A 24,362-nucleotide genomic window follows, 5' to 3' on the forward strand; every position below is an offset into this window, starting at 1 on the left:
TACAGTTAGGTCCATAAATATTTGGACAGAGACAACTTTTTTCTAATTTTGGTTCTGTACATTACCACAATGAATTTTAAATGAAACAACTCCGATGCAGTTGAAGTGCAGACTTTCAGCTTTAATTCAGTGGGGTGAACAAAACGATTGCATTAAAATGTGAGGCAACTAAAGCATTTTTTGAACACAATCCCTTAATTTCCGGGGCTCAAAAGTAATTGGACAATTGACTCTTTGGCTATTTCATGGGCAGGTGTGGACAAGTCCGTCGTTATGTCCTTATCAATGAAGCAGATAAAAGGCCTGGAGTTGATTTGAGGTGTGGTGCTTGCATGTGGAAGATTTTGCTGTGAACAGACAACATGCAGTCAAAGGAGCTCTCCATGCAGGTGACAGAAGCCATCCTTAAGCTGCGAAAACAGAAAAACCCATCCGAGAAATTGCTACAATATTACGAGTGGCAAAATCTACAGTTTGGTCCATCCTGAGAAAGAAAGCAAGCACTGGTGAACTCAGCAACGCAAAAAGACCTGGACGTCCACGGAAGACAACAGTGGTGGATGATCACAGACTCATTTCCATGGTGAAGAGAAACCCCTTCACAACAGCCCACCAAGTGAACAACACTCTCCAGGGGGTAGGCGGGTGTATCGATATCCAAGTCTACCATAAAGAGAAGACTGCATGAAAGTAAATACAGAGGGTGCACTGCAAGGTGCAAGCCACTCCTAAGCCTCAAGAATAGAAAGGCGAGATTGGACTTTGCTAAAGAACATCTAAAAAAGCCAGCACAGTTCTGGAAAAACATTCTTTGGACAGATGAAACCAAGATCAACCTCTACCAGAATGATGGCAAGATGAAAGTATGGAGAAGGCATGGAACAGCTCATTATCCAAAGCATAGCACATCATCTGTAAAACACGGTGGAGGGAGGCAGTGTGATAGCTTGGGCGTGCATGGCTGCCAGTGGCACTGGGACACTCGTGTTTATTGATGATGTGACACAGGACAGAAGCAGCTGAATAAATTCTGAGGTGTTCAGAGACATACTGTCTGCTCAAATCCAGCTAAATACAGCAGTCACATTGATTCATGATACAGATGGACAATGACCCAAAACATACAGCCAAAGCAACCCAGGAGTTTATTAAAGCAAAGAAGTGGAAAATTCTTGAATGGCCAAGTCAGTCACCTGATCTTAACCCAACTGAGCAGGCATTTCACTTGTTGAAGACTAAACTTCAGACAGAAAGGCCCACAAACAAACAGTAACTGAAAGCCGCTGCAGTGAAGGCCTGGCAGAGCATTAAAAGGAGGAAACCCAACATCTGGTGATGTCCAAGAGTTCAAGACTTCAGGCTGTCATTGCCAGCAAAGGTTTTCAACCAAGTATTAGAAATGAACATTTGATTTCCAGTTATTTCATTTGTCCAATTACTTTTGAGCCCCTGAAATGAAGGGATTGTGTTCAAAAAATGCTTTAGTTGCCTCACATTTTTATGCAATCGTTTTGTTCACCCCACTGAATTAAAGCTGAAAGTCTGCACTTCAACTGCGTCAGAGTTGTTTCATTTAAAATTCATTATGGTAATGTACAGAACCAAAATTAGAAAAAAGTCGTCTCTGTCCAAATATTTATGGACCTAACTGTATATATAAACACACACACACATATTATATATATTTATATATACACACACACATATATACACGTATACACATACAGAGACAGATATACCGTACATACACAAATATGTTTTGTCTAAACTTCAATAAGAGCAGTAACAGGCAAAATGGCTTGTTAGGGTCACAGGAAGGGCTCTAGCAGGTTGCAGCAGCACTTTCCTGATTTTATACTTCACTTTCCAGCTCCATAACCATTTCCTCACTTTCTCAGTCTGGGCAGGCTGAAGTGGCTCTGAACATCACGCAGGGAGTCACAGGGAGGGACTGAATCAGAACGTTGCCTTTCATAGTTAACCCCCTCCATTCCTAGGCTTGTATCCACACTTCTCGACTGTGAGCACTGACAGGTGAAGCGACTTACTCGGGTCGCTAGGAAAACCAGATGTTGAACTGTGTTTGTGCAGACCCACGTTTCAGCACACGCACATGTACAGTATATACACGACATGAGGACAAGAATTAGGCCACAAGTTTTTACCTTGGATGCCATTTAATCGATCAAAATGATGAAAACTCCAATCCCTGAAGATGTCCACAATTGGAATTTTGATAAGAAATCAGTCAATTCTTACGCTTTTGCAGTTGTTGTCTTTCAGATCACCAAGATGAAAGTCCGACACGACTGCCTGCAGTCTTTTGGATTATTAGCACAGTGAAGAACAGCTTCTCCCTTTTGTTTCCCCCGTTGTCCCTGTTCTTTCATTACAGCCACTGTATTTCAAAGGCGTCACTCATCAGCAGACTGAGACTTGGCAAAGCCAGGACCTGCAAAGTAAGAGAAAATGAAAAATCTTTCATGTGAACGGCTCTTTTCTGAGCAGCCTTCTCTAACTGACTCACCGGGCCAAACATATCAAAGCCAAACTGCAATGTCCACTTTGACAAGCGTGACACCATCACCACAAATGGTACCACAAATCGTTAGGGAAATCGGAAGAACAACAGGACATTGACACGGGAACACAAGGTGGACAATGTGAGGAAGACGTGCTGTCACACTGTAGGTCAAAGGAGAGCTCCATTAAGAATGTGTGTGGTGGCCAGAAAGTTGGAAATCCCACCTGAAGTCATTCTGTAGGGAGTGGAGGCCCCAGAGCTGCTTGTATGCAGCAGTCTGCCGACATCTGAAATTTCGCATCAGTGTCTAACACTTCATTCATCTATCCATCCATTCACAAGAACATCGATCAGCTAAAGATGCACCTGACCACACTACACTTCCACCCCTGAGAGCTGCTCAATGCTTGAATATCACATTCTTCAAACTGTTGGGCGACTACGTACTCAGGTTTGCTTTCATCCTGGAAGATCCAGCCCACCATGTTGCTGGGAATCAGGAACAGAGCACAAGCCAATGAGCGTGACGGCTCAGAATCATAAAAGTCGTGATGGCTGAAGGCCATGTCAAATTACACGACTTTCATCAGCGATTTTCAGTTGCAGACTTGCCGAGTCACAGCGCGCTACCGTGACCATCTATTGTGTAGTCGGACGTACCCAGCGAATCAGTCCAACCAGTCTGTTCATCTCCCCCGACCAAAAATCAAACATATAAGTCGCAGGGGGCTTAGGAGAGTGAAGAACCATCGGGTGGTTCACCTGGAAGTGCAATGCATACAAGAAAACGTTCTGGACATGAGAAACCGACTTGTCACATGACTTAAGCACCACAAAAAAATGGGGGAGGAAAAAAAGGGGGGGGTGGCACACAAAGATTGTGGCTGAGCTCACTGCACCTTTACAAACTTCACATGGAGACCAACTCTGTCACTTTTTTTGCTAAGCGTTTAGATCTTTTTGGTCATCACCTGCACCTCCTACTACAGTCAGGTCAGGTTTTGGAGCACAGACAGATATGGCGAATTGCTGTATCCACCACACAACGAAACAGCTCAGGATACTGGTTGGCAACCCCCCAGGCTGACATGCAGTCCAGTCCCCACCATCCGGAAATGACCCAGGTGTTACGTGGGCGTCCCCTTGGCCTGGTCCAGCCACTCGGGTCCTCAACAATGAGCTGCATCACCCTCGGGTAATGGTGCCACATGGCCGTAGTGCCGTACTTGACACTCCCTCACAATGCAGGTCATGTGCCTTATTCGGGACTCCATGAACAACACAAAGTCAAACCAGCAGGACCCAAGGATTCTCCGAAGAGACTCACATGAAGGGGTCCAGCCTTCATCTCAGGTCACTAATAGCGTCCATGTCTCACAAACAGGGAGCACCAAGACTCTAAAGACTTGGATCTTTTGCATAGATATCGGGAGCGCCACACACCCCTTTCCAGCGACCTCATGACCCCCCCATGCTCTCCCAATCCATCTACTGACTTCATAGGAAGAGTCACCAGAGTCACATGAATGGTAAGTAAACCTCTCGATGAGGTCGACACTCTCCACGGACAGACATACTGCTGATGGCCGTGCCCATGATGTCATTAAAGGCCTGGCTCTTTGGTTTTTATCAGGACCCTCACATGCCCAGACACTCAGACCCCTCACTCCGTCTCTCGAGAGCCCCCATCAGAGCCTCCGTCGACTCCACGAAGATCACCACATCGTCAGCCAAGTCAAGATCTGTGAATCTCTCCTCACCAACAGATGCCCCACAGCTGCTGGACCCCACGACCAACACCCAGTCCATACGAGCACTTAACAGAGTAGGAGCACAACACACCGCTGACGGACCCCAGAATCAATGGGGGAAAAACACAGAGGGTCTGCCTCCACTCTGCACAGCATTCACAGTACCAGTGCACAGGCCAGTCATGATATCCAACAACCTTGAGGGGATACTGAGAACCCTCAGGATGTCCCACAGGGCCGCTCGATCAACTGAGTCAAACACTTTATGAAAATCGACAAAAGGCTGCAAAAACCTCTGCCGATATTCGTGTTTGTGCTCCATGAGAACCCTCAGTGCCAGGATGCGGTCAATGGTCGATTTCTTAGGCGTCAAACCAGACTGCTCAAGTCACTGGTAGTTGAGCATGTGATTACGGATCCCACTGAGGATGACCCTAGCAAGGACCTCCTACTACATTTGCCCTTTTTCTCCATCTCACTGCATTCCACACAAACCCTGCAAAAGATCTCCTGGTTAAATAAGACAAAGGTGGCTTTTTCTTGCTTTTTAAAATTGCTGAATGAACGTTTAATTCTCACCTTGGTGTCGGAACGGTAGGAGAAGTCTGCTGTGGACTGCTGATTCACAACCACCCTCTTTGGAGGAGAAGGGACCCCAAATATCCTCACCTGCTGCAAGGTAAGGCCATCAATGGCGCTGTTCAACTTCAGAGGCTCACTTACCAGCATGTTCTGAAATGGCAGAAAGTGAAACAGCAGGGCTGTCAAGCATTTGTGTGAGTGGCGAACGGCCGAACTCAAAAGGGAGATTCACTTGGAATAATAAATAATTCATTTATATAGCGCTTTTCAAGGTACTCAAAATGTTTTATACAGTGAGTGGGGAGAACTTCAACCACCACCTGGATGACGTGACTGTGGCCATTTTGTGCCAGTATGCTCACCACATATTAACTGTTAGGTGGTGAAGGGGTACATATTTAGCCAATCAGAAACAAGGGATGATTAGGGGGCCAGAATGACCAAGCTGTGGTGGACAATTTAGCCAGGACCTCGGGAGACACCCTACTCTTTACAAAGGATGCCCAGGGATCTTTTATGTCTCATCCAAAGGATGGTGTCATTTTTACAGTATGGTGTCCCCGTCACTGTCCTGGGGCATTGGGATCCACCCTCAGACCACAGGGTAAGCACCCCCTCTGCTGGCTTCACCAACACCTCTTCCAGCACAAAGTTTTTTCAAGATGGTCTTCCATCCAAGTACTGGCCGGGCATGAAACATTATGATCATGGTGGTAATGATGTGTACAGAGTACAATGAAATTCTGACATGTGTGTCATGTCTCCACTCTCTGGTAGTGAGAATATAGTAATAATATTACTATTACTAATAAGACACAAAACGCACATAAAAGTCCAGAAAATTAAACTGAGAATGAATAGTGATTGTGAACCTTGTTCAGCTGGAAAAGTGTCCTACGGCAATTATACACGGGATGAAAATGATGGATTGCTCCTCTGCCAAATGACAAAAAACAGTCTCATCGTTCTTATCCTCAGTGTCTCGCCGTAATCCGGAACCCCGGGATTTTTGCATTGTAATGGTGAAGTTGTCACGTCTGGCGTTGTAAGAGGCAAGCAGGGGAAGGTGTAGGCGATTCGATCGGTGCTCTCTCTTCACTCTGCAATGCAGTGTCACGTGTAGTAAATGGGATTTTTTTCCTACTTTTCGTCCTCCTGTTTAAATAGTAAATGACCCGAATGCAAATGATGGGATTGACGGGACAAACTATCACGAGGGACGACAGTCCCACGGTGTTACCCTTCCCCCCCCACTCTTTGCTTCCAGGGGACAATGTTTACACAGACACACAAACCATTTAAACAGGACAATGCTACAAAAGATGCGACTCAGCACAGAATACATTTAAGACGTAGCACCGCTATAACTTCACGTGTGTGACCAGGAGTGAGTAATGTGGCATGATGAATATGAACCTAACTGGGGCTGTTTAGGCATTATATACATATAACTGCTGAAGGCTTGTGTGCGTTGGAGCTGGGGAGTCCTCTACAGCGCATCTTCAACCTGAGCCTGGAACAGGTCCCGAGGTCTTTGGAAAACATCTTTCATCACCCCAGTCCCAAAGGTATCACGTCATGGTGAGCTGAAGGACTTCAGGCCTGTCGCCCTGACGTCACAAGTGATGAAGACCATGGAGCGGCTGCTGTTTCACAACCTGAGGCCACAGGTCCGCCACGCCCTCGGCAGTTCGCATACCAGGAGAAGGTGGGAGTGGAGGATGCCATCATCTACATGCTACACCGATCCCTCTCCCACTTGGACAGAGGCAGTGGTGCTGTAAGAATTATGTTTCTGGACTTCTCTAGTGCCTTCAACACCATCCAACCTCTGCTCCTTAGGGACAAGCTGACAGAGATGGGAGTAGATTCATACCTGGTGGCATGGATCGTGGACTATCTTACAGACAGACCTCAGTATGTGTGTCTCGGGAACTGCAGGTCTGACATTGGGGTCAGCAACACAGGAGCGCCGCAGGGCACTGTACTTTCTCCGGTCCTGTACAGCCTATATACATCGAACTTCCAATACAACTCGGAGTCCTGCCACGTGGAAAAGTTCGCTGACGACACTGCTATCGTGGGATGCATCAGGAGTGGGCAGGAGGAGGAGTATAGGGACCTAATCAATGACTTTGTTAAATGGTGCGACTCAAACCACCTATACCTGAACACCAGCAAAACCAAGGAGCTGATGGTGGATTTTAGGAGGCCCAGGCCCCTCCTGGACCCCGTGATCATCAGAGGTGACTGTGTGCAGACCTATAAATACCTGGGAGTGCAGCTGGATGATAAATTAGACTGGACTGCCAATACTGATGCTCTGTGCAAGAGAGGACAGAGCCGACTATACTTCCTTAGAAGGCTGGCGTCCTTCAACATCTGCAATAAGATGCTGCAGATGTTCTCTCAGACGGTTGTGGCGAGTGCCCTCTTCTACGCGGTGGTGTGCTGGGGAGGCAACATAAAGAAGAGGGACGCCTCACGCCTGGACAAACTGGTGAGGAAGGCTGGCTCTATTGTAGGCATGGAGCTGGACAGTTTGACATCCATGGCAGAGCGACGGGCGCTGAGCAGACTTCTGTCAATCATGGAGAATCCACTGCATTCACTGAACAGGATCATCTCCAGACAGAGGAGCAGCTTCAGCGACAGACTGCTGTCACCGTCCTGCTCCACTGACAGACTGAGGAGATCGTTCCTCCCCTACACTATGCGACTCTTCAGTTCCACCCGGGGGGGGGGGGGGGTAAACGTTAACATTATACACAGTTACTGTCTGTTATACCTGCATTGTTATCACTCTTTAATTTGATATTGTTTTTTATTAGTATGCTGCTGCTGGAGTATGTGAATTTCCCCTTGGGATTAATAAAGTCTATCTATCTAAAAATAAACACATGATACTCTTTATGACCATGCCAAAAATCACATAACCTGCCATTGTTAACATTGTGTAAATACTGTGGTACTACTCCTGTAGAGCACTAGGGGGTGCCATTTTTCCATGAAAGTTGTGACACAATAAATAGAACAATCTCTGCATACTTAGTATGCCAGTCATTTTGATTTTTGATTTGATATTCTCTTTTTAATCTCCAAGTGGAAATTATCTTTTCGCATGAACTATGGGGTTCGGTGACCACAACCAAGTCAACCTGCCATTGTTCATTTTAAGTCAATATGGAAAAAAACTTTCAATACCTGCAAAGCACCGGGTGTTCTCTTCTCCATGAAAAATGTTGTGGAAAAAATGATTTAAACCCAGACAGCAGTTTGTGACAGTGCGGGTCGGCCCACGCTACAGGGTCCCACCGAGGACCTGTTCAACCCACCACCGCTGATGACGTTTCTGAGGGATGAGCCACGCAAATGAGGACAAAACACCAACATAGCAAGGGGCAGGTGCATAAAGGTGCCACGTGCTTTTATTAAAAACAGTCAGTCAGACAATGTCCCAGAGTGCAGTGCAACAAATAAATAAATAATCCAATAAAATAAAGGTGATGTGGAGGTGAAAATCCAATAATTAAATCCATGAAAACGAGCTTAAAAACATGCAGGAAGCTGTCTTTAAAAGTATGAGCCCTGGTGCACTCCTCTAAAAACAGATGTCTCCTTAGCTCAACCCTAAATGGGTCCTTGCAGTGAAGGAGGCGCCAATCTGGCAGTTTGGCCCACTTGCGACGCTGTTCCCAGGCTCGGGACCCTGTTGCCGTCTTTTGGTGTCTCGGGATTCCAGCAGGGCACCGACTCCCGCTACCAGGCTCGCGCCCCTGCGGCCCATGGCTCCACGCAGGACGCCTCACTGAGCCTCTCCTTCCTTTGCAGCCACACTGCCTGTCTGCTCCCTTGAGGGGCTTCCTCCCGGCTCTCTGCCAGCTCATCCTGGTCATGACTATCAACGGCGTTGGGTTCAAGAGGCACCCAAAGCTAAAGGGGGAGCAAGGAGCCGACCCGCATCAACACACAAGTTTCTCAGCAGTTTCACGTGAATGTCCTGTAGATCTGGAGCTCTACATTGGACAATTGGGGGGGAATAAAACAAAGCTACCCAAATTCTCCACCTTGAGCATGGGAAAGGCACTATATAAATAAGATATATTACTGATATTGAGTTGTGATGTAACACTGTAGTCAAATGTACACTACCGATCTAAAGTTTGGGGTCACCCAAAAATGTTCAGGTTATACCTTTTATTATCTAGCTATCATTAAAGTGATTTTAAAAATATAGTTAAGGCATTACTAGTATGGATGATAACTATTGCTGCTTGAAATGATTGATTTTTAATTTATTATTCACATATGGCTGCAAAGCACCATTTTCAGCAGCCATTTCTTCAGCGTTCTTATGGTCAACTCCCTTAGCTTATCCTTAATTAGTCCTGTTTACTTGCTAACTGGTTATTAGAGAAGCCTTTGTAAGTCTGTTAACACCAACGAAACCTCTTATTCTGTTCTCTTGTGCTGCAAGGTGTACTGGCATTCCTAAAGTTCAGTTGTGGGTTCAAACATAGACAGCAGCCAAACCACATGTACCTCAGAACAAGTCACCCACCTGAAGCTAAGCCTGTTCAGGCCCAGCCAGTACTTGGATGGAAGACCATCTTGGAAAAGCTTGGGTTGCTGCTGCAAGAAGTGCTGGAGAGGCCAGCAGGGGGCGCTTACCTTGTGGTCTGCGTGTGGATGTGTGCTGTAAAAACTAGTGTTGTCTTTTGGGATGAGATCTAAAACTGAGGTCCTGACTCTCTGTGGTCAGAAAAGATCCCTGGGGTGTACCGCGTAAAGAGTAGGGGGTATCCCGATGAACAGGCTAGTCATTCTGGCCCCCTAATCACCCCATTTCTAATTAGCTACTCTCACCACTTCACCACCTACAGTAATAGCTCATGCATGGCAAGCATATTGGCTCAAAATGGCTGCCGTCACATCATCCAGGTGGATGCTGCACATTGGTGGTGGTTGAAGTGGCTCCACACTCACTCTGTACAGCACTCAGTAGTGAGAAAAGCACTCTACAGTAATCCCTCGCTACTTCGCGGTTCACTTTTCGCGGATTCACGACTTCGCGGATTTTATATGTAAGCATATCTAAATATATAACGCGGATTTTTCGCTGCTTTGCGGGTTTCTGCGGACAATGGGTCTTTTTATTTCTGGTATTTGCTTCCTCAGTTGGTTTGCCCAGTTGATTTCATACAAGAGATGCTATTGGCGGATGGCTGAGAAGCTACCCAATCAGAGCACGCAGTTAAGTTCCTGTGTGCTGCTGATTGGCTCAGCGACGGAGTGCTGCATTAACCAGGAAGTCTCATCTCACTCATTCAGCATTAACGTGCTCTTGCTACTGCATTCAGGGGATTATCACCTTCATCGTCATCATTTTTACTGCGCAGCATATTCATCACAATCATCACATCATATATAGCTACGTGTACTTCGCTATACAGTAAGTGTAAACTTATCTACCGATTTCATATTGCTTAGCAGTTGTCCCTGTTATTAATAGAGTAAAGGGTGGGTTGTAAACAATACAGGGAGGGTTTAAAAACGTCCAAATACACGTTAAATAATTAAATAAATATGGTGTCCCTACTTCGCGGAAATTCAGTTATCGCGGTTGGCCTTGGAACCTATCTCCCACGATAAGTGAGGGATTACTGTATAAATGTAAATTATTATTATTCTCTCACAACCAGAGAGTGGTCACATGACACACATGTAAGAATTTCATTGTACTCTGTACACATGGCGATTCTAGCACCGGATCGCACAGAAAGTTGGTTAAAGGGATTGATCGTTCTTAAGTTTTCAGCAGTAACGTCCATCACCCAGTGCTCTACACCACATTGTCTGCTTCGACTTGTCGTTTTGTTTCAGAGAAGCTCTAGCACTTTCATACATTCAAGCCTCGCTTTCTCATAATCCAATGGGTGACACTGACCTTATTCGAAAGGAAGAGAATATGAGAGTAGTCGTCAGTCTCAAACGTGTTCAGGTTATCGCCGTCATCCCAAAACAGCTCTCCTCGAGCCGCACCATCTCTAGACAGCGCCACCGTCAGGGAGAATGCATTGAAGCGGGACTGAGTGGTTGTCAAGCTGGCAGCCTGCAAAAAAAAAAAAAAACAAAAAACAGTCCACCCGTGAATGTTACGTCTCCACGAGATTCAAGAGCAAGGTCTTATACAGAAGAGACACGGTTAAGCGACCTGCTCACAAGTGAGAGACATGACATAAATGGGGGTCCGATGTTAAGAAGACATTGTGTAACACCTTCAGCATAGAAAAAGAAATAACTGACTTTACGGTGTTTTGGCTGACAGTCATTCTACAATAAATGCAACATAATATTCAATGTGGCTTTTGTGATCTTTCACACAGGAACGGTCGCGGCTGTCATGACAGATTTATAACGAGCATCAACTGAAGATGGCAGGCACTTCTTTGTTTGAATCCACTGCCTTCGACAGTAAGTGGCCACCGCTGGTCTTGGTCCATGTTATCCAAGTGCTGGTGTTCCCCCTCTTATAGACTTGTCCCTGGGGATTATGAGGAGACTTAGATGTGGACCTTACGGTGGGCACTCGTTAATTCACAACATGTTTTGGAAGCCTGGAGTGGGCCAGAAGAGGAGGCCATCTGTAGGAAAAAGGAAAAACTTACACTCTTTGTTTACTGAAAGCCACGTTTGACTGATAGGTCAATTTGTGGCTGACATTCAATCATGTCATGAAGTTGTAGTGACACAAGCTCCTTCCATCGGCCTACACTGAGCCTCACAAGGCATTGTTTAGAATTTTATTTGCTGTTTACAGGATTCATGGGAAGTGAATAACCAGGCAAGAAGGGCCTTGGTTCAGGGAGGTGAACAAGAACCCAATGGTCAATCTAAGAGTTTTGGAAGTCATCAGGTTCTTGCAATCTCAGCAGAGAGGCCACTTCCAGTGTGCAGTTTGCCAAATTCCATTCAAGGAACTCTGAGAGCGCAGGTTTGGATGCCAGTCAAGCATGGTGAGAGCAGCATCATGGACAGGGAAGACTGGTCAGAATTGACAGAAAGATCAATGTAGCCGAATGCAGAGAGGTCCTTGAAGAAAACCAGTTCCAGACTGGGGAGATGGTTCAACCTTTCAGCCCAACAATGACACAAAGCCTACAGCTAAGACAATGCACGAGTGGCTTCAGGGCAAGTTTGGGTTTTCCTGAGTGGCCCAACCAGAGATAACAGTATTCTGCAGGTCATGGGAGTACAAGTTGTGGAGATATGGGGCTGCTTTATAGACCTAAGCTAACCTAACTGAAGTTTTGGGTGAGGGCAGCATAATGAAACACCTGGAGGAAGAGACTTGTTTGTAGCCCCCATAGTGGAATTGTGAGGCAAAAGCCCTAACCACTGCTCCACCAGGTTACCTCATTATTGCTCATGTTGTTCATTAAGTATTTGGAAGACGCATTAACACAAAGCAGGTTAAATGATCAAATTATTATTATTAATGTTTTTTTTTGCTTCTGGAGCACATGGTGGTAATGAGTCTGCCGTCCAGCACATGAGCCACCAAGCCACTCTATCTGTCTGATATAAAATTCTTTGGGAAGCAAAGGCAAACACTAACATGTGCCCGTGCACTACTGCTGTACCTGCTGTGGTATAATGTGTCCTCCTCGTATGTGAACGTTGATGCATTCAAAAGGGGCAGGCAACAGAAGGTACTGTCCTTTACTGACGATGGAGGAGCCCTGGAAAAAGAAAAGAACACAAAACAAAAATTAGCCTATCAAAAGATAAGTTTGACATTTTTCAAACCGAAGTATACATTTGCCACGCATAATTATGTTCTGAAGCTACATTAAACTAGCCGTCCCTCGCGGCTCCGCCCGTGTAGTAGTGAAACGGGACAAACTTTAAAAATCAATAAACAAAACAGGTATCGCTAGCTAAGCAGATGCAAGGTGCGCTGAAACACATGGCCACAGGTACAGCGATTCGAACGGAGGCTGGCACGTGAGTGAGGTGGGCCCCGCCCAAGTCCCCACTCCTGATGTCTCGCTTGCCCCTCCCCTCGGCCCGCAGCCTCTCTCTGTCTCGGATTTGTGTGAATAAATCGCTCCTGCAAGCGAACTATGATACTCAGCGCAATGAGGGAAGTCGCAAAATCATCCAGAATGTTCAAGCAAATTATAGAAAGAAAAAAAAAAACTGACCTAAATCCGTTAAGTAGTTCTCTCGTGGAAAGTGGACAGACGGACGTTGGCTTTATTTAAATCTCTATATCTACAGATAGATAGATAGATAGATAGAACATTCCAGAAATAAACAATTGGTGCATTTCGTGCGCAGCACACGTAGCAGAAAAACCTGTTTGAGTTTTGCCGTGTGGACACGTAAGGGACGGTATAAACCAGTTTATACGGTATAAAATAAGTTATTTTTTCACAAATATACTATATTTACATTTGCTATGCAAAATTGTGTTCTAAAGTTAATCTCTTTCTATAAATTAAAAAAAATATTTTTTTTTCACTGCTCTATGGTGAATTACAGTGGACAGTATAGAACACAGAGGAAAAGCTTCAAAACTTCCAAAATACGTCAAGTTTTGAAGCCAAGACAGTTTGTCGAGTATTGATCCCCGCCTTCTGCGTTTCTGCCGCATGTCTGCGGCAGCAAAAGGGATCTGGAGATAGATAGATAGATAGATAGATAGATAGATAGATAGATAGATAGATAGATAGATAGATAGATAGATATGAAAGGCACTATATAATAGATAGACAGATAGATAGAATTTGGTATAGTAGGCAGGATTAGATAGATAGATAGAATCTGGTATAGTAGGCAGGATTAGATAGATAGATAGATAGATAGATAGATAGATAGATAGATAGATAGATAGATAGATAGATAGATAGATAGATAGATAGATAGATACTTTATTAATCCCAATGGGAAATTCACAATAATCATTTTATTGATATTCCTGGTACCGTGTTTCTCGTGGTAAGGATACATTTTCTATTCGATTGTGTGAAGTCTCTAGCATAAATACGATAGCCAACCACGTGACATAAAAATTTTACTGTGATTTAGTCTTTCGAGAAGAAACTATACAGCCCATTGAGGTGAAAGGTTGTTACATAGGAAGTCTAACTGCTGAGCTACCGCAAACGGCTGGGATTCTCTTAAAATGGCAGAATCTCACAATATTAGTGTTATTTTGTTCAAAAGTGACCCGTACAAACCATTAAATAACGCGTGTATAATCGCAAGATGCAGTTGAATACTCGACAAACTGTCTTGGCTTGAAAAACAAACACATTTGTTGAGTTTTAAAGCTTTTCTTTCTGTGCCCCATAACCTACAATGTAAAGCGCCAGTGTGGGTAAGATTGTTGTTTTTCCTTTTAATGAATACAAAGCGATTAACTTTAGAGCACAATTTCGCATGGCAAATGCACATATAGAACATATGTGAAGAAATAAGTTGGACTTGACTGGTGTACACTGTACCTGATGTTTCAATGTGGTGAAAATAACGCAAGACACAGAGGCACAACACCCCTGTGGGTTTGGGACACCTGTTAATTTCTGGAATTTTCCGTTTAATATTTTTGTGCCACAGTAAACTGTGGATAACTGAAACCGTGGTTACGGGATTCTACTGGATATACCAAAGTGAAAAAAATACATTGATAAGTAAAAAGGTACAGAGAAATAACAGTTCTCTCAAGGGTCCCCAGGATGTCTTTACCACTATCAGTGGCACTCAGAAGTGTTTTGGATCAAGAACCACCTCGATTAATCAAACCTAACAGCAGACCCTTCGAGCCAGACAGCCATCTGCAGGCTTAATTCTGTGTTGCCATTTGTACAATAAATTTGGCAAATTTATTTTGAAAATGCCTTCATGTTCAAAATTCATTTCCAAGTCTCACATTTCAGGGAGTGATCCATGATAAGTGCTTAGCCATGAAGATCAGTTAACAGGCAGCCTGTCATCACTGATGCACACATCACTAGCGGCATGGAGTTAAATGTCCGTCTTGACCAGACACAGGCTCTCCAGGCCAACATCAAAGCGAGTTTAGAAGAAAGTCCTGCACAGTGACTGAGATCAGCTGGACTGAAAAGACATCGAAAAATGGAAGAAGTGCAAGATAGACAGAGTGGAGGAGAGACAGAGGGGTGACAACCATAACAAACAAATGGGAGCAGAGCAAGAAGATTAAAGCAAACTAGCCAACCCGCGGCGTAGCATACGCCGCATAATCACGCCGCTTTTTAAATGATTTTTAAGCACATGGAAACAAATGAACATTTGAAAAATCCGTAATTTAATAAACCACCAAGAAAAGTAACATTGCAACAATGCACGCTACGAACCAACATACAATTGTCCGTGACTGAAAACTGGAGAACCACCGTCGCGCCTCCTCCTCACAGAGCAAGGGACGGGGCTGGACGGCGCTCAGGGCGGAACGGGGTAGAGGGGAAGGATGCCCATTCCGCCCCCTCCGTCCTCTCAGCACCGGGTAGACACACATTGATCAATTCAGTGTAGCGCGCATGCAGCCCCGGACATCTAAGGGCATCACAGACCTGTTAATGCTCAATCTCACATGGCTGAAAGCCACTTGTCCCTCTAAGAAGTTGGACGCCGACCGCTCCTGGGTCGTGTAACTATTTAGCAGGCGGGAGTCTCATTCGTTTTCGGAATTAACCAGACAAATCGCTCTACCAACTAAGAACGGCCAAACACCACCACCCACAGAATCGAGAAAGAGCCATCAATCTGTCAATCCTCTCCGTGTCCGGGCCGGGTGAGGTTTCCCATGTGGAGTCAAATTAAGCGAAAGGCTCCACACCTGGTGGTGCCCTTCCGTCAATTCCTTTAAGTTTCAGCTTTGCACCCTTACACCCCCCAGAACCCAAAGACTTTGGTTACCCGGTTGGCTGCCCGGCGGGTCATGGGAATAACGCCGCCAGATCACCAGTCGGCATCGTTTATGGTCAGAACTACGACGGTATGTGACTGTCTTCGAACCTCCGACTTTCATTCTTGATTAATGAAAACATTCTTGGCAAATGCTTTCACTCTCGCTTGAATGGTTGGCGGGCATGGCTCTGTTGTGCGTGTGCCATGGTCGGCTGCTTAGTGAATTGTTGGTGGGCGGGGCTCAGTCTTGCGTGCGTCTTGCTTGCCATGGACTTAATGAATTCTTAAGAGTTGCTGGGCGTGGCTCTATGAGTTGTCGTCGTAGCCCATGGTCTTAGCGTTGGTGGGCGGGTCTCTGTGAGTTGGCGGGTGTGGCTATGTCTGCGTATCCAATGGTTGTCTTGCTTGTTCTGTCGGTTTAGTGAATTAAATATATATAGATGCTGTTACCATCCGCAAGAGAATTAGATGGTGTGCTTCATGGCGGTAGCTCCGACCCATGCCTGATGTATCTAAGTATGTTGGTCAGTAGACGTAATCGTTACAAATGAATGCTTAATTAAGCACATAATAGATGAAAATACCTGACTGATTTAAAAGCTACATTGCCCTGATGACAGTCAGCTTGCAGACCACCATTTGAGAACCACTGCTCTAGAAAAGACCTGAGTGATTCACGAAAAAGATACTCCAGAAACCCACACAGACTCAAGAGAGAGAGAGACGCAATACTCACGTCGTAAAAGCTGTACCACGTAGCGGGAGGAAAGTAGGCGGCGATCTCTGTGACATTAGGCTCCATCGCCGGACTGATCAATAGGGCGTCACCCCACATAAACTGCTGGTCCACAGTTCTGGCATTTGAATCGGCAGGGAACCTGAAACGAAACGTTGGGGTCTGTCACAGAGCTTAATATGGACCTTACAATTTATATTTATGGCCAGGGAGCACCCAACACCTCACCTCATCTGTTAAAGTTAATCCCAGCCTTTAGAGTCTGTATTAGAGAATGAGCATACAGCGCGCCATGGAAAAGGATTTGCCCCGGCATTACTCATTTTTCACTGTGAATGTTATCAGATCTTCAAGTAAAAACTAATATTTGATTAAAGGAAGTCTATACTTCAAAAATTTGTTTGTTAATCTAATTACATTAAAAGAAGAAAGTCAATTATCCCTCCGGACTTCCAGCAATAACCATTGTCATCGTCTTCTTCGTTGAACAACATGGTCCTATGAATTGTTGGGGTCAATGGTGAGAGGCTTCTTTCCTCTCGTCAGCCCAGTGGACTGCACTTTGGATATCCATCGTAGTCCATTTGTGGATATCACCCAACCATCTTCTTTTCTGTCTTCCTCTTTTCCATGTTCCTTCAGCTCTTCCAAACATTGCTCTCTTGATCAGTCTGTCATCCCTCATTGTACACCATATAAATTAAATGTATTATTATTACACACACGTTCAGTTTCCTCACTTTGGCCTCTACTGCTACTTTCATGTTCAATGATAACCATCAATGAGGGGTTCATTCGTTCTCGGAGAGCAGTTTGAACCTCATGTGTTTGCTTTTTGAACATGAACGTCTCTCTCTTCAGGTCCTGCTGCAACATCCCAGGGTGGTTTAGAATTTGAGCTGGTCATTTTAACTCTTTGAGGGCTGAATAATTTTTCCAAAAAAGAAAAGCACACAAAGCAATTGTTTTACGCATAAATCAACAGAAAACATCTGTTGCTGCCTGCTGTTGCCGCCAGTTTGCCTATTCTGGCGGCTCAACGGGCAACAGGACTGCGGGGTGGGCTGGCTGTCTCAGCACAGCGGTGGCAGTCTCAGTGCGACACAATCTGGTTTGTACATCTTTGTCATCGTAAGTGACGGTCCTCCCAGGCGAACGCTGCCGTAGGCACATTAACTACACAAACATGTTAAACACCACAAATCGATCTGGGAGCAACCAGCTGATGCCAGTACCTCACTTTCGTTTTCGATCTCCATCTCTAGATCACTTAAATCAAAATCAGAGTCCCACAAGTCAGGGTTCGATTCAGCGATAATATGCAAAATGTCATCCACAGAATATTTTGCTTTGCATATCTGCTCGAGTCTCTTGCCAGGTGTCGATGCCATTTTAGATGTTGTCTGCTCTTCTCAACTCATGCACACTGTCACACATGTGCGATTAGGAGACAACTAAAGGGCCTGAATAATAGTAATTCCACGCCTGACCAGGGGGCGGCAGAGTGCACTAATTCTCTCTCTCTCTCAATTCCTTACAGACCATTCTTGGAAAATCCCGCCTGGTTCTAGGACAGCCAATGACGTCACTTCTGGTTCAGGCCCTGATGACATCGCTTCTTATCCTTGCATTTAAAGGCTGCCATTTTAAGGCAGCAAATCAGTTCTGTTTTGGACTCAGTCGTGTGAACATGTCTGTTCTGTTTAATCAATTTTGCAGCCAGGAAATATTATATGGGTGGCTGCCCCAAACCTTTTCAATGACTTGTTGTCGTTCCTGTGACAACACGCAGGGCATCCGAGGTCAAATCAACGAAGCTAACTTTCCTTCTAGCAAAGAGAGTTGAACTAAAACTTAACGGCGAGTTTTGTCGCCGTTTACAGCGGATTACTGTCCTCTGTCCCCGAATTTTGACAGAAGTCGACATTCGCCCTGAAAGAGTTGAAAAACTGTTCTTAATCAAGTCTTGTGTGTTTCACATCACTGATTAACACAGTCGTGTCTCAGTCTTGGCTCATGAATGGACGGCATCCGGTTACCCGGAAAAATCTTTTGACACACAACAAGATTTGGTCCGTGTGACAAGTCATTGGGGTCTTCATGCAGTAGAGTCCCCCCAAAACATGACAGCTGCATTGCCATGCTTGACTGTTAGGATGGGGTCCATACCATGGAGTAAACAGTCATGCGCCGATTTACGGTCGACTGAGCTAAGGCGGTTCGTATTATCCCGTGACCTTATTTTTGAGCGTACAAGAACATGTGGACTAATCACAGCCATTATGGCAGTTCCATTTTCAAATAATTAAACTTGATGCTGTTCATTTCCGCATTGTTTAAAATGCTTCCAATGCTGACACTTAAGTTCACCCAACAAAAGTGTCTTCAACAAACCCAAGACGCTGGACAACAAAGCATGGTGCCCGTCGGATTTTCTTACTCGAAGAAGAGCGGTCGAGCCACCGTCTCGCCTCGGACATGGGCCTGGTGGAACAGGGTGTACAAGTACGGCAGCAGAGAGTAGCGGAGTACAAGTGCGTTTCTCATGGCTTCTTGAGACTTCTTGCTGAAAACATATGGCTCTTGTGGCTGTGGGAGGGAAAAAGAAAATTAAATCAGAAATGGCAGGAATTGTACGTTCAAACCGAAACTCACTCACATGTGACGCAGATCTGATCCTTGTATGCAAGTGTGAACAGCAAAAAGAAAACGCATGGAAACAAAACGTTTCAGCTCGGATTGAGACCCTCTTTGTATGTAGTACTGAATTCGATAACAACTTGTGTGACTTGAATGTGACCCGAGTATGAATGCTTGATTCGGAATTGTCTGGAAATTTACACTTGGTGCTTCTACTTCTAATTCGGCTGCTCCCGTTAGGGGTCACCACAGTGGATCATCTTGTTCCATCTCTTCTTGTCTTGTCCTTCTTGTTCTGTTACACCCATCACCTTCATGTCCCCTCTCACCACATCCATAAACCTTCTCTTAGGCCTTCCTCTTTTCCTCTTCCCTGGCAGCTCCATTCTTAGCACCCTTTTTCCCCAGTATAAAGGAAATTTACACTTGCGATTTTAGCATATCTCTGCGTTGAAAAGACAGACTGGAGTATGGAGCCAGAGTGCCAATTTAAAGATAGTGAGCTGGCAGACATAAGCATTTTGGTGCCATCCGCTACCACCCAACTGCTATGCGAGTTGTGATTGTGCAACATAAGTGCAGATTTTCTTGAGACAGCCTTGTGAACAGATGTTGACGTAAGTAATCAAATGTCTCCAACATTCAATACAACAGTCACGGATGGGTATTGAATCCCTCCAACATCTCTTCCCCACCAGTCCTAGCTCCCCTTACACTGTCTACAGCAGGGGTCTCCAACATTTTTTCCCCCCTGAGAGCTACTTTTACAAAATGAAAATGGCCAAGAGCTCCTCATGTTTTCTAACGTTTATTTCTCATAGCTTATTTCAACCTAAACAAACTGAAAAAGCTTATTTTTCCTGAACATTTTACAAAATGTTGGTGTCCATAACTCACATTTTGCATTAAAACATCACAAAAAATATTTTGTTCACCTGCAAGTGCATTGTGTACGTCTGTATGCATTTTCTAGTGTATCTCACACTATTGAATTAAATCACGAATGCTGCTAAAACAAAACAATTCCAAATACACAGATATGACTTATTCATTTATCATTTTGTCACATGTCACTGTGTCACTTTATTCACATGTCCAGTTGCAGGTGTGATGTGTTGTTTAGTTTGTCAGATGACTGGCACCGAGGTGTCTGGTGGAGTGGAGCCACTCAGGTTCACTCTTATGGAGACATTTAAATGTCCGTCTGTCAGTCTTATTCTGAACTTTGATTTCATGACATTCACGTCAGACTCACAGAGGTATGGAGACCCAAACAAAGCAGACATTTTCAGAGCTGCTTGGTGAAAATTCTTATAGTTATCTGGCTCTGCTAAGCTCCAGAAATGCTGCGAATGCGGTTGAGACTTTAACTGCACATTATTTTGAAGGTTTACTAATACAGTAATCCCTCGCTATATCGCGCTTTGACTTTCGCGGCTTCACTCCATCGCGGATTTTATACGTAAGCATATTTAAATATATATCGTGGATTTTTTGCTGGTTTGCGGATTTCTGTGACAATGGGTCTTTAAATTTCTGGTACATGCTTCCTCAGTTGGTTTGTCCAGTTGATTTCATACAAGGGACGCTATTGGCAGATGGCTGAGAAGCTACCCAACCACAGCGCGTATTACGTATTAAATAAAACTCCTCAAATATATTGTGAGCACGGGGGCTTTTCGCACCCCTAGAGGATACGGCCGCTCCTCAAAAAAAGTTGAAAGATTACCTTCACATTGCTCTGTTCCTTGCTGGGCTTACATATGGCTGCTTTGTCAAGTGATATGCTTCCCGCATTGTGCTTCGCATACTTAAAAGCTCGAAGGGCACGTATTGATTTTTGATTGTTTGTTTTTCTCTCTCCCTCTCTCTCTCTGACATTCTCTGCTCCTGACGGACGCTCCTCTAAAAAATGCTGAAAGACTACCTTTACATTGTACATCCTTGCAGCTGCTTTGTCCGGCGGTGCTTCGCATACTTAAAAGCCAAACAGCCCTATTGATTTGTTTGCTTTTCTCTCTCTCTCTGACATTCTCTGCTCCTGACGCGCACTCCTTTGAAGAGGAAGATATGTTTGCATTCTTTTAATTGTGAGACGGAACTGTCATCTCCGTCTTGTCATGGAGCACAGTTTAAACTTTTGAAAAAGAGACAAATGTTTGTTTGCAGTGTTTGAATAAAATTCCTGTCTCTCTACAACCTCCTGTGTTTCTGTGCAAATCTGTGACCTAAGCATGACAATATAAAAATAACCATATAAACATATGGTTTCTACTTCACGGATTTTCACCTTTTTTTTTGGGGGGGGGGGGTGTCTGGAACGCAACCCCTGCGATAGAGGAGGGATTACTGTATATCTCTCTATTATAAAGAGAGACGAGACGTGATCTTCTGAAGACAGACACTTCAGAGAGGTAGAGACACTTTCACTTCCCGCGCCACCGTCAAGTCACGTCATACTGACATCCATTGGAAGCATGTTCCTGTGAGGCGCTGACCAAGGCAAGGAAAGTAATAATAAGCCCAGAACAAGTGGAACTGAAAACCTTGCAGGTCCAAACGGGGTCAGAAATAAAAGACAAAGAATGAAAGACACAGTAGAACTTCATAAAGACGTACAAAAACGTTAGCGCCATACACATGCAGAGATTATGAAAGCAGTGGAATTCGACAGGCTCACAAAAAACCTTGGTGCGATACACACGCAGAGCAAGTTCAAAAATATGACAGTACTAAAATTCGAAGGTGTCAAAAAAAAAAAAAAAGTACAGATCGCATTCGTGCAAACAAACGGAAATTATTACTCGGTGATATAACGGAACAGCAAAAAGAGATCGAATATATGGACATAGGTGATAGGTTGGAAGTATGTAGATATTATAAGGCTTTAAAGTTTAAGTCGGAGACTTGTAGATCGTCTAATTAGTGTTGCCATCAGGGAAAAGTAGTGTTGGCTCACAATGAAGAGGCCTATCTGCAAGAATTCAAAGATTTGTTGTTTGCTGAAAGTGAAATCCACAAACACTACGGGCAAAATATACTCATCTACAATAATCATTTTGCATTAGCATCATTCAATGCACAAAACGTTGATTTACACGATAATGGACCATACGCTATGAGAATCTGTGTTCCCGCAACAATTACAGCTACGACAAGTTTAATTTAGAAAAAAAACAAAATTTGGTCAGGTTTATATTTATGATCACAGAGAAGCGATGCAACATAGAATAGAAAGAGTTAAACAATCCGACGTAATAGAAATTATACAGACAATAATGGATACAAATCCATACGTCCAAAAGTATCGCACTTTACAAGAAATTTATCAGCAAATCATGGACAAAGAAATTTTCTAGGATTTCTGTATGAATCCGAAAGATCACAGTAGCATTACTGTCTGTCTGTCTGTCCGCTTTTCATGCGAGAACTACTTAACGGATTTAGATCATTTTTTTTTCTATAATTTGCTTGAACATTCTGGTTGATTTTGCGACTTCTCTCATTTCGCTATGTATCATAGTTCGCTTGCGGTACTGATTTATTTGCGCGAGTCCGAGAAACATGCAACGGGGTGAGGGAAGAGGCTTTCCTCACTCATTCGCCAGCTTCGGGGTGTGTTCCTTAACTCCGCTTAGCTAGCGAACGAGAGAACAATTGACTTAAACTTTGTTTGATATTTGAAAATAAAGAGTTACTTAGGTCTTGATGAGTTTGAGTCCGGATATTCTCTTAAGTGTATATGCCATATTGCAATTCAGACTGTGGATCGTGATTTTGTGTTAAAAGGGCCGTGATACGATTTTTTGGAAAGATCGCCCACCCCTAATTTGACTACTCAAGTTTTCAGATTTATGTAGGATTCATTAACCCTTTGGCGAGCTACTTGGAAAGGGGTTGCGAGCTACCAGTAGTTCACGAGTGACGTGTTGGAGACCCCTGGTCTACAGCTTTCCACATGCAGATACTGCAGTGATACCTTTGCCCAAACCAGCAGCTACAATTTTTCGTTTTCTACTTCTCCTCCTTGCCATCATGAGCGGATATATTTGCAGATGTCCTACACAGAAATGCTATGTGAAGTACTGGGGTGGCCGGCTTGCTGTTGGTGTTTATACCAGTCTAAAATGTCATCTGTCTGACAAATTCGTTTTTATTAAATTTGCACGTGTAGGGCACATTCCGGTTAGAGATCTCAATATATTCATATTGGACTTGGCTTGCCTTCAAAATTAATTTGAACAGTCAAACAAAAAAAAAAATCAGAGAGGAGCCAAAAATTGGAATGTAATTACTTTGGGCAGAGTGTGAAAGTAGCCTTAGTTACCAATGAGGCTCTTTGGACATGAAGCTGAACCTGGATCAGCGGCTTTGGATTAAAATAACAGAAAAATGGCCTGTCCACAGTAGAACAACCTTATAGACCTAAAGGTAGGTAGAGCCTGAAACTTGCAACACTGCCTTACCGTATTGGGCTTGTCATTGTGGTTTCTCATGAAGGGGTAGAAGGCACCTAATTGCATCCAACGCACACAGAGCTCTTCAGAGGTGTTACCCAAAAACCCACATATATCTGCGCCAACAAGGGGGACCCCAAACATATTAAAGAGTAGAATTGCTGTAGGAGGGAAAAATAAAATTAGGGTTAGGGTAGTTTGAACTGAATGAGCTAAACATCTCAAAATCAAGTCAGAGCATAAGAAAACCAACTTTAATTAAGTTCCACGTTTTAATTTACTGAGTCATCAGAAGACATTTGGTTACGAATTTCAGGAGATCTACGCTGAAAATGTTTCGAGCATACGCAGCTTGAGCAAAGGATACAGGTTAGTATGTGGTGTGTCCTCTCGTAACCTCTTTTTGTCAATATTTGGGTATTTTGAAATTAGGGTCAAGTGGTACACCAGTGCTAGAAAAGTACAAAAAAAAACTGAAAAATTTTAAAATATGACTACGGTTACCAGTATTTCGGGATTTTCGGTACTGGAAGTAAAATGTCAGCTTTCCTCTCAATCCCCCCACTCGACACTTGCGGGCGTAGAAAAATGTCTGTTTTGTGAAGTCAAAACTGAATGGGGACCACCTACTCCACTGCATTGACGGAGGCGATTAGGACTTCACAAGGGACAAACCCTGTTGCTTCTGTCATACTTTTTTTATTATTCATAAAAAATTGTTTACAAAATAATTA

At 44.2% G+C, this 24,362-nt stretch overlaps 1 protein-coding gene across 1 annotated transcript in view; it reads right to left on the reverse strand.

The window, feature by feature from the left end:
- Positions 1-2,153: 2,153 nt before the first annotated feature.
- Positions 2,154-24,362, reverse strand: part of gaa (alpha glucosidase) — a 66,811-nt gene continuing 44,602 nt past the window's right edge. Inside the window, exons 14-20 of the mRNA XM_028818591.2 lie at positions 23,638-23,789; positions 18,972-19,120; positions 16,532-16,673; positions 12,501-12,599; positions 10,805-10,969; positions 4,855-5,007; positions 2,154-2,452 (exon numbers count right to left, since the gene is read on the reverse strand). Coding sequence (XP_028674424.2) covers positions 2,390-2,452; positions 4,855-5,007; positions 10,805-10,969; positions 12,501-12,599; positions 16,532-16,673; positions 18,972-19,120; positions 23,638-23,789 — 923 coding nt within the window. The 3' untranslated portion in view covers positions 2,154-2,389. The remainder of the gene's footprint in view (positions 2,453-4,854; positions 5,008-10,804; positions 10,970-12,500; positions 12,600-16,531; positions 16,674-18,971; positions 19,121-23,637; positions 23,790-24,362) is intronic.

Source organism: Erpetoichthys calabaricus, chromosome 14 (genome assembly GCF_900747795.2).
Source record: "Erpetoichthys calabaricus chromosome 14, fErpCal1.3, whole genome shotgun sequence".
Classification (NCBI taxonomy): domain Eukaryota; kingdom Metazoa; phylum Chordata; class Cladistia; order Polypteriformes; family Polypteridae; genus Erpetoichthys; species Erpetoichthys calabaricus.